The sequence below is a fragment of the Alosa sapidissima genome, chromosome 7 (assembly GCF_018492685.1).
Source record: "Alosa sapidissima isolate fAloSap1 chromosome 7, fAloSap1.pri, whole genome shotgun sequence".
NCBI classification, from domain to species: Eukaryota; Metazoa; Chordata; class Actinopteri; order Clupeiformes; family Clupeidae; genus Alosa; species Alosa sapidissima.
This window is the reverse complement of record NC_055963.1, coordinates 16,425,603-16,437,365: the sequence shown is the minus strand read 5'-3', so window position 1 is coordinate 16,437,365 and position 11,763 is coordinate 16,425,603. Positions and strand designations below refer to the sequence as shown.

At 40.7% G+C, this 11,763-nt stretch overlaps 1 protein-coding gene across 1 annotated transcript; it reads right to left on the bottom strand.

Moving 5' to 3' along the window:
• Nucleotides 1–1,475: 1,475 nt before the first annotated feature.
• On the bottom strand, nt 1,476–11,182 carry LOC121714208 (neurotensin receptor type 1-like). The gene is made up of 4 exons (XM_042099449.1): nt 10,598–11,182; nt 2,961–3,147; nt 2,760–2,844; nt 1,476–1,947 (listed from the first exon to the last, which is right to left on the bottom strand). The coding sequence occupies exons 1-4, from the start codon at nt 11,174–11,176 to the stop codon at nt 1,659–1,661; spliced, it is 1,140 nt and encodes a 379-aa protein (XP_041955383.1). The 5' UTR covers nt 11,177–11,182; the 3' UTR covers nt 1,476–1,658.
• Between the last annotated feature and the right edge of the window lie 581 nt (nt 11,183–11,763).

The window sequence follows — 11,763 nt, the reverse complement described above, 5'->3', positions numbered from 1 at the left end:
GAAAACATATGGTGAGGCAAAGGCAAAACAAACTGGAGTGCTTTCCATTAAGTGGGTGGATAGTACAGGGACAGGTCAAGACAGGAACAAGAATATGTTTTACGCTGCCAATTAAAGTATCGTTAACATCAACTAGGCTGTACACCTGGACACTGTCACACTCTTTTAACAACAATTCATGACTAAGGGTGGGTTTGGAGGTGTAGAACACATTCTTGTTTTATATAACCATAATAATAATACACTTTATTTGTATAGCACCTTTCATACACAGCATGCAGCTCAAGGTGCTTTACATTTGGAGCATTTAATACAATATGAGGTTAAATAGATTTTTGTCATGGATTAAAATAAAATGTATCACAGTAAAATTCCTCAACAGGTTGATTGTGGAGATACCACTGCAGCAGCTTGTCATTGTGCCTCTCTCCCACTCCATGCTAATTTGTGGAGAGGAGAATACCTACGTCACAGGGAATTCTGCTTCATATCCTGCACTAGAAAGCATATAAAATGAGTCCTGGAAGAGAATAACCAGATCACACGAGTTCTGATCAATTACTACCTTAACAGAAGAACCAAAAGGAGAATACAATGCATTTATTTACACTTTTGGTAAGAGCACGTTTACTTCTATGGTTCTTTGGTGATTTTAAAGTTGGGCTGAAAGGGATTGTTTCCAACTATTGTGGAGTCATTTGGATGTTGATGGGGTGCTGGGTGACCCCAGATCACTCACTAAACAATTTAATGTTAAATATTGTTAAGACGGTTTGTGCACAAATGTTTATTTTACCTGCACAATTGTGCACAAACGAAGCACAAACAATTCCAACCATTTTTGAGTCATTTGGGTGTTAATGGGGTGCTGAGTTATGTCACTCGCCCGCAGATAACACTTAATAACACAAAAAACAACGATGCACAAATGTTTATTTTGCATGCACAATCGTGCACAAACAAATACTTTTATACTTTTATTCATATTTTCATATTTTCTGAGAGGGACAGGAAGAGAATACATAAGCTGGTAAAAAGGGCCGGCTCTGTCCTGGGCTGCCAACTACAGCCTGTTGAGGTGGTTGGGGAGAGGAGGATGTTGGACAAATTGGCATCCATCATGGCCAATTCCTCTCATCCCCTCCATGGGACAGTGGCTGCGCAAAGCAGTTCTTTTAGTAACAGACTACTACACCCATCATGTAAGAAGGAACGCTTTCGCAGGTCTTTTATTCCATCTGCCATTAAAATGTATAACACCACTGTCATGAAAATCTGTAATGTTAATGTAGTGTATGAACTTCATTATTAATATGTGCATTTTCCACTGTACATGTGATGTGAAGGTTTTTTATTCACCATATATATTGGTTCACTCTGCCTCAAAGTATTGGTGAAACCCTAAGGCGTGTTGCAATCACTGTGTGATTTTTGTTTTTTAGGTGTGCTTGTACTGTATGCTGGGCATACTGTATACAACTTTCTTACTCTCTTATTTAAATACTACTGGGCTGTTGTGACAAGTACATTTCCCAGCTGTGGGATCAATAAAGTCTTATCTTATCATATGAGGTGCCAACTTCACACAGGTCACACACCTACACACACCTTTGTACAACATCTGTAAATGGAGAGTGCTCTGACCTGTAATGGAGTGGTCAGGTCAGTGTTTCATTGGTAACTGAGAATGAAAGAGATGTTTGTTGTGTTATGAGAGGGTTATGTTGCACAGGTGAGGCCAGTTGCTGGCGGTGATGGAGTTCGTTGTCTCGTCGGTCACACTCCCTCTTGTGAAAGCCGTGGAGACAGGAGGAGCTGAGCGTGGCGAAGAAGAGCTCCCGGTACTTGGCCGAAACCAGGTTATAAAGCACTGGATTGATGGCAGAGCTCACATAGAAGAGGACATTCGTCATCATATAGAAGTAGTGGTAGAAGTCATACAGGGGTCTGTGAAAACAGGCAAAGGAGACAGGAGAACTAGTCCAGACTGTTATTATAAGAAAAGGCTTAAGCTTTGACCTGCACAATCTGGTGTCTCTCAATTTGACATGGATTGACTGGAGAGACTGAAAATCAAACTCAACACCATCTAGCTAATCTGGGGAAAAGACCAGAGAACTCATCAATCTCCACTACCGAACTTCCTGTCTTAGTCATATAGTTGTGTACAGCAAGACATTGATGCTCAAGGCCAAGGGCTCTGGTCAATGTGTGGATATAACAGTAGTAAGTAATTAATAATAAGTGCTTCAATAATCAATTTGATTAAGTACTTCTTCCTGCTTCTGAAACCTCCTCCAGTTCTATAGATCTTCAGTCTGCTTTTTATGGTCTATTCTCAGCCCTTCTGTTGAACTAAAATCAGGTTTTTTGTCACATACAGCAAACATCACCTCACCATCCGCTATCTCCCTGTGCCCTGAATACACTGTAAAAAAATACAGCCTCTGTGGACAACCAAGGCTCCAAAAACGGCATCAAAAACAACTTGGTCCAGCCTGGACGATAAAAAAATAACAACCTGTCCCGGCCAATCACCAACAATATGCACATTTAGGAGAGTTTCAATTGCACGGGTGGGAGCGGAAGGCAGTAGCAAGCTAACTCTCTGTTTTGTTTGAACGTCAACAGAAGTGAAGTGACGTTACCCAAAATCGCTTACAACGCCTTTAAACAGGTAAGTTGAGGTGATGCGAATAAGGGCTTCTTTACTGTGCCTCACACGTACCCTCATTTTCTATGGATATGAGTTTACTTACTCTGTCCATTCGATAATGTAGCAAAACATGAGACGCCGCATGTGATACGGCAACCAGCACACAACGAAGGCAACCACCACCACACCTGCCCAAAGAAAAATTATCATACATAGTCATCTTAAACACAGATCGAACTTTGCATGCACATTACAGGCTTACCTCAGATATATTGTACAAGCATGAGAAGATGAACTCACTCACGCAGGACAGTTACGCCGTGACGCAACGATCGGGAACGGGCTGGCTCAGTGGCATAGCCGGATGCTGGCGGGCTGCCGGAGTGATGTAACAATGCCTGCTGGGAAAGTCGCTGCATCTGTCTGCCAATGAGCCAGTTGAGGATAGACACCACAGCCATTGGCACCACAAATGACAGCAAGACGTTGACCTTCACAACAACAGAGAAAAACAGTGGACAACAGAGAATTTGTCGCTATGACCACTGCTGATCCAACTGCGCTGGCTCCCAATGTCCCAACAGATGAGCTTTAAAATCTTATCAATGACTTTTAATGCTCTCCACAACCTCTAAGCCAGTAGTTCTCTAAGTGTGGGGTGGGCCCCACTAATGGGGAATAGAGATATGACAGGTGCGGCACAATGAACAGGAGGAAATTGTTTTTTTTTTGTGCTTTTCTTTAATAATGCCTTTCTATTTTCATAGATCATCAATTGAAAACAAAATAGCCTCACACAAACATAAGAGTCATAAATAGACCAACATATGAATTAAAATAACATCTGATCCAGCGGACCGAGACAGAAAATGTATGGCTGAATCTCTATGTACCCCCTCAAGTCTAAAGCCCTGAACCCACAAAGACTTAACTGATATCTGTTGATAAGTGATTAAAGCAACACCAAAACACTTTTCCTCTTTGGCCCCCCTACAGGTCGGAAGTGGAATTGTCCATTACCGTTGTCGTAAGTAAAAAAAAAAATACAGATCTGCTACCCGATCTGGCAAACGTGCATAGTGCGGTTATAGCCGATATAGGGCCGCAAAGCAAATGCAGAAGTACCGTTCACCCTGTTACGCGTTAATGAACCACTGACACAATTTTGGAAACATTATTTTAAGGTACAAAAGAATATTTGGTGTTGCTTTAAGTTTGGCTATAAGGGTACAACATGCTAGTAGCAGGAATGGGACATCACCTGCCATATTAAATTGACAACTCCAGAAATGTCCCCCTCCCCTCCCTCCCCTCCCACTCCCCTCCCTTTGGATAACCGTGTGTTTCTCAGCACAACATCATGATTTGGGCACGGGAAGCGTGTGAGTGAGCCATCCTGCACTTCACAGTTTCAAAGTAGGACAGACCTAAGCCCTCACGAAGTTAGCAGAAATTAGCCATCAAAGTCTGTGAGGGGGGACATTGAGATTCAGCCACTGTGTGATAGAAAATTTAACTGGGGTACATAGGACCCTGGGAGTATAGGACCCTGGGAGCATAGGACCTTGGGAACATAGGACCCTAGGAACATAGGACCTTGGGAATACAGTATAGGACCCTAGGAACATATAAGACTTTGGGAATATAGGAACCTTGGGAACATAGGATCACATAGGTATGGTCCTGTACCAGCCATACCACTGTATGTACAGTATGCATGCATGTTGCATGAGAAGAAATTCCCAAAACAAAACTGCAAGCTGCATACACTGCATATGGGGGAAATATTGACAAGCTTTTTATTAAAGTACATTTGAATGATTGTGTTGTGTTTGGTAAATGACAGAGTAGATAGGCATACATGATTGATCTGGATATCTTGATTGAACAGGAATCCTAATTAGGCTACTATTGGTTTTGAGGACATAATATTCAAATTTGTCGAAATCAGTCAAGTTTTGTGCTCAGCACAACTTCTACTAATGAAAATAAATTATTTTGGCAATCACTTTCAAATGTTTTCCTTGATATGTTTTATGCAATCAATAGTAAGACTACTGAACTTAAACCTAGGGATGACATGTCAAGGTCAAAGAAAGCATTAATAAGAAATAATGTTCGCATTAGTGTACTAGAAAGGCTTTTCAGACAAAGAGTTTGAAAACTCTGGACATTAAAGGGGTCATAGAATGCAAAACCAAGTTTACCTTGGCATATTGGAATAACGGCAGTTATGTAAAATAAACATACAGGAAACAATGAATCTTTAAAAATGATTTTTCTACCGTTTCGTGTCTTCCGCTGACTAAATAAATAGTTCGCCACACAGATAGAACTTAACAGTTTCAGGTGTTGCATGTCTTACTAGCTTACTTTCCCTTTCAATGAAATTCCATTGCAATAAGCGAACGGAATTCTTGCGGAGGGATATGAAAGACGTTAATCAACCCATTGCCATTGACAGCGGTGATTATATACTTTGCCTGTGATTTATATAGATTTAACATAGGCCCGAACGTTGGGAAGGCCCATTCATGTGAATGGAACTTTCTGCAGCACTCTGAAGAGCCGTGTAATAAAACAAAACTGATAGATGACGACACAGGTTACTCTGTACAACCACAGGTGGCACTGTGGTAACTACACAAAACATATTGATCTCAATGGTGCATTTTGCCCATGTTCAGGGTGGAAAATAAAAAAAGAAAGATTTGCATAAGACAAGTCAAATTGGTGTCTTTAAAAAGAAGGGATCATGGAGAGTGAAGGAAACAATATAAAACAAATCTTTGTATATTCCCCACAAGGTGTTTGGGTGCTCTGAAAATGAAAACCAAAATTATTTTTCAGACTTGTGAGGTCTGCTGTTCAGACCCTGAAGGAATTTATGTTCTGTTCATTGCTTTTTGTGAGAGTGTTTCTACTTATCTCAATAAGGGAAATAAATTAAGAGCCTATGTTGAGTACAAGGCCTAAACTCTGAAGGCCTAAACAGAGCCCAGCCAAAAACTCCAATACAATTTTGATCAACTTTGAGGGACAGCTATGACCATGCAGGATCGTCCAGACCAAATGTGACGATTTTGCTACCTACTATTCCTATTTATGTACCAGCATGCAAAATGTGAGCCTCTTACATGGTTTAGTTCTTGTGCTATGGGCTTGTGAACTTTGACAAAAAAAAGAGGCTGAACAAAAAAGTCATTTTACAGTGTGTCTCCTGGATAACATAGGTACACCTGGTAATTTTTTCAGAATTTTTTGAAACCTAAGTGCGTGGGCCCTGGTTGAATTGACATGGAATGACCCAAAAGCCTTTATTGTAATCTTAAAACACATTTGAAATGTTGTTTGTGTATAGCCAACTAAGGGACTGTACGATATTTAGCGGGGGGGGGGGGGGGGGGCGGTCGCCAGACGATCGGGTTAAAAATGTTCTGCCTGGCCCTCCCCCCTGGTCAAATATTTTTTTCCAGGGGCCTCCCCCCGGCTCAAAAAAATTCTCCTAGGCCCTCCCCCCTATAAAACTGGTCGAAAATGACGTTTACAAGGTTAAAACGTCCAGCAAATGTCATAATTTTTCTACCAGTTTTTGCTACATAAAAATAATAAAGATTGCTTGAACTCACATACCGGTGTTGTGTGCCTTCTGGTTTCTCCACCTACTGGTTTCCTTGTGCGTGCATGCGCTGCAGCAGTTGTCAGACATTCACAAACAAGTTGTTTTAGGCGGTTTGAAGTCGCTTTTAATATATGTGCCATGAGCGCTCGACTACATTACAGCCACTCGGACAAAAGACATGTAAAAAAATATATGTTTTGAAAACTACCATTAAACTGGATTCGATCCCGCAAAAGCAACATATGTATGACTTTCTCCAGCCTGATTCCCTACTCCTTGAGCCAACTAATACCTGTTACAAGATACAATACGCTGTTATGTGATACAATTAACTATTGTAGGCTACCATCCATTAATAACGTAGGCAACACCCAGGTAACATGTTGTCCAGGCTATCTGAAACAAGTGGTTGCCCTTCATCTAAAACAAAAACCTTAGGCTTCTACAGCCGTCAGTGCACTGTGCACAGTATGCTCCTCTTTGTGGTTGATCAAATACAAATAAAATATGTATTTGGTGATGATGTTATTGTAGGTCTAGTAGACCTAAATTCTTAGAAATGAAATGGTACGACAGAAGAAACGATCTACATTTTAGCGCACCAGACCGCAATGTCTTCAAGGGTTGAATGAAGGGAGTTTGCAAAAATTCCCGTGACCTAAAGCAATTGTTTTTCAGTCCTTGAACAATCATGCATGAAGCGTATGGACACGGAATAGCAACAGAACTTTTGCAGATATGTGTTGTGTTCTACTGTACATTCGCCAGTAGGTGGCGAGAACGTATTACGCGTTATTGATATGTACGTGTTCTGAATGATAAGAGAGAAGAAGAATACACGGAGAATGAATGAAACGTTACTGCTGTACTGCGTACTTATTTACTTACAAATTACTTACAGTTACTTTGCATACCTACTACCTTATTACTACTTTACAACCTAACAATATGCTTGCATTGGCTACACCAGATGAGCAAGCTAATATAGCCAATATTACAGATGTATGGTCTACAATTAAATATCTATTTAAAAATCCACAATGGAGGATGTTTTAGAGCGTGATCTGCAGGCGACTTGTTGGCTATTTTTAGAAAGTGCGCTGTGGGCTCCGTAAAGGCATCCCGCAGGCTACATGGTGCTCGCGGGCACCGTTTTTGGAGACCCCTGAGTTATGTCAAGAAATAGCCTTTGTTTCAGTCGAATAGCTGCTACAGCTAGGACTAGCTCGCTAAGTAGCACTACGAGAACCACTGATAGAAAATAATGATGATTTACCTCAACATTTTGAAGGCTGATATTGTTATGCTTAGGCTGACACATTCCTTTCATTATACGGTTGTCTCCCTTCCTTCGCATGGGACTGAACAGTGTTGCAGATGTGGCCAGACGTTGACCATGGGAGTGGGGGCTGCTTTTGGTAGTAGGCTACTAGCGTTCATCTCTGCATCCATGGCGTTTCTAGTCCTCAGTACCAACGTAACAGCGGACTCCTAGGGAGGGTCGCTAACTGTATGCTTGTATTCCAGTCAACTAAGATATGTGTAGCCTACTTCTATCGAAATACTCATTTTAATGAAGGCCCAATGGGAAATGTAATTGAGTAAAGAGTACAATTCTAGTTCAAATATTTACTCGAGTAACAGTAAAATTACAGCCTTAAAAAAGGAACGTGGAAAGTATTCGTTACCCGAAAAAAGTACTTTTTTACTCATTTGCTACTTGTAACGCGTTACTACCCACCACTGCCATTGATACTGACTGGGGTTAGGCTTGCAATGCCAAGTGCTGTATATTGTTCCTAGACGATTGGCATATATCGGAAAAGTTACCATACTCCCTCTACAATGCCCACACTTGTTGACTATTAACGTTTTTCATGTGACGTATTCTAGGTTCTATAGCTTTGTTTACATCCAGCTGGTAGGCAAGGGACAAGTTGAACCCATTGAACATCGTTGTCTGCAGCTGCCTCTCAGTAGGCTACATCTCTGTATTTCAGCAATGTCAACATTTCAGGCATCAATAAAGGTGATGATAAAACGTTATCCCATTGTTCAATATTTGATAGCCTGTCACAGGAACGTTGTTTCGCTAAAATCGCCCTGATTTGGTGCATTGATCTGTATCGGAGAACCTGCATGTAGCCTAATGGTAGCCTAACTTTTTTTCTCTGTTCAAAACTCGGTTTACACGAAGACGATAGCCTTTCTTAGAAGCTGTGAAATTTGACCAGAAATGAACATGTCTTCCTTCTGAAAGCTGACACAAAATCAAACAATATTTGATAATTTAACTTCAACTGAACAGCGACAGGTTTTGGTAGGCAGTAGACTCAGCAGACTTTAAAACGGTAGCCTAGAAGCTACTGTTATAGCCAGCGTCAGTCAGCATCATAACATTAATGGCGTTAGTCATGAATCCTGTAACATATTATATCATATAACAGCGATGGCTTATTCCAAGACGATCTGCATGGATATATAACCACCCAGAAAAACTCAGAATGTGAGTGATAAAGTTCATTAATTGTGTGAAACTTTTGATTAGTTATCCATTGCAGCATCGCCTATATTAGGCTGTTATGCTAGCTCAGCCTTTAAATATGTTGTTATTTTGGTCATGTGGACTTGATTAAATGGGTAAAGATAATTCATAAACTGCTTATTTCTTACATGACTGAAGCAGTAGCCTAGGTTCAACAGTGGTATTTGAGGTTGCTGTGTTAAGTTGTTGTGTGTGATCGCTAAACTATTAGGATCAAATCAGTTTATTTTGACATACGGGAGTTAGCCTAGGTGACCTGTAACGTTAGCCTATAGCACAAAAGCCTATTCTGTTTTCATTTATTAGCATTTGTTGTGATTATATAATCAAATGACACTTATGATAACTTGAAATAGAAGGACAGAATATAGGTGATTGATGTCCACAAGCACGAATTTCACGAGACAAATTAGAACAAACTGTTCCGGTAAAAATAATCTTGCCATGTTTAAAATGCTGCACTTTTTCCCTTCATAGCCTGTCTCTGGCAATTCATTTTTGGATGACTGTAGATAGTTGTATTTTAGCCTACGTCTTCGTAGACAGTAGGCTACACCATTAGGCTATCTTGAGAATAAAAGACTTCACAGCTGCTAACGATCATCCTCCACAACCACGAGGATAGGTAGGCTAAACGGTCATTCGTCGCCTTTTTGCTTCTTATTGTAAAACCAACTGTTAGGGCCTACACAAGTGGTCGGCATCCCGGTCAATATTTGATATTAAAATTTCAATTTTGAAGCTATTTGTAACTATGTGTAGCCTATGCAACCCGACTGTTGTAGGCTTGCCTACCACTCTCTGCAGTGCCTACCACTCTAGTTGTAAACAAACGGTCACATGACATTATGACGTAGGTGCAAAACCTTAATATGGGTTTTTCAGGACAGTTATAGGCTATTAGTAGTGAGTGTTTGGGGCTGTGCCTAGGCTGAAGAGCCAGTAGAGAAAACATAAGCCTTCAAAAGAACAATACAACAGTCAGAACAAATATCTCACATTGACAGTCTTGCCATGGCAACAAAAATATGTTTGATGCTGACATGAAAGCTCAAGAGTTTATTAGATGACTCATCTGATGATTTAATCAACAAGGCCTCATTGTGTCTGAGTAGAATGGACTGCAATTTCTGACCATTGACCATTCTGAACATTGAACTTATAATAATAATCAATTCAATTCAAGTCAATTTAATTTATGTAATGCCATAACATACAATAGGCCTACAGTATAGTCTGGTGCACTGAGTCTCAAAATAAACTCCTCCTGAAATTTGATGTTAATGTTTTTGTTTTGTTTTTGATTAGGCCTATATAAAGGGTACTTATCAAGATTTTTTTTTTTCTTCACATTTGTAGCGTCCGCATTTATTATTTTTTCATGTAGGCCTAGCGTTTGAAATAAGCGAAAAACACAGTTTGCATAGGCTACCAAAGAGTGTTTTTCACGTTTTCTGCCAGCCCAATTTTTGAGCAGAAAATAGCCTACTAAACCAGTTGGAATGTAGTACATCCAAGTGAAATTCCAAATGAATGGATGAACAGAGGTTGTTCAGAGTACTGTAGCAGTATTCACATAATCAGCCTTTCATTGATCAGACTACTATTTTGGTACAATCTCTCTCCTTAGCTTCAGTATGATCTTTTATTGACTAGTATTTAAGGGGCAAAGGCCTCTTTGTGTTTTGTATCTTAATAATGACATCCTTTCCAAGAAATTTTTGTCCAGCTATTCTTAGATATATCACAGCAGAAGACATCACACAAAGCTCACCTGTAGCACTGTTTTGACGGTAGCAGTGGACACATTGGGAGTGCAGATCCTCTCATGCCCTATGTTGTGTTGCCCCATAATGAAAAGCATTGACGAAGCGAGAAGAAGCGACATCGCCCATAGTCCGCATATTAGCTTTCGGGTGCGCCCCCGCGACATGACCCTCTTCGCCTTAAACGGATGGCACAGTGCCATGTAGCGCTCTATACTGAGGCTGCTGATATTGAGTGCGGTGGCGTAGGAGCATCCGTCCCGGAGAAAGTAATAGCCTCTGCAGACAACGTCTCCGAATGCCCATGGGTGATGGATCCAGATGAAGTTGTACAGCTCGACCGGCATGCACAAAAGGATTAGTAGATCGGATGCTGCCAGGCTAGCCAAATGGTAGTGGACTGTACTCTGGAGATTCTGCAAGGAGTCCCTCTTGCACATGATGTAGAGTGTAACAGAGTTTCCGAGACAGCCGACTGTAAAAAGCACCACGTAGATTACAGTTACCAGGACTTTTGAGTAGATGTCTGTGTTCACATCCAAATAGTCCGCTTCTGTCGGAGAACTAATGTTACTTGTTAGGAGCATCTGTAACCAGTTTTCTTGTAGCTCAAAAACAGGGATAGCGAAACGTAAATATCCCCTCAACAGCGATGCATTACACACAGTTGCATCTGACAAAAAGTGAGCGTCTTTTGAAATTCATGCGTAACCAGAAAGCCAACACATGTGTGTGTTGGGGAAGAACACCCCTCCCCCCCCCCCTCCCGTAACCATTCAAGGTAGTCCTACTTGACTTTCGAATGATTGCACTTGTCCTTGATTGGATTGGTTTTGTGGTGATATTTCGAGAGCAGAGATATTCATTTGGCCTTACTGGTATCTTCAGCAAAGTTGTCCTTGTTTTTCAGTATGCCTGTATAAAAATGCATTACATTTCTCTGATCCGGCCCTTTTCTTGCCTTGTCTGAAATGTAAATGCATAAAATTTTGTGCATCATTTTGTGGCCTATAGCATGGTGGAAAATATGAGGTTTGTATAACGTGTTTAGACATATGACAGTCAAAGAAATGTGTCTGTTCAATAGCAAATGATGTACTGTACTGTAAGAACCAAAAAAGTAATGCAAGATTTCTTGAATTCAGATTCTTGACAGCTTATAGACAATTAGATC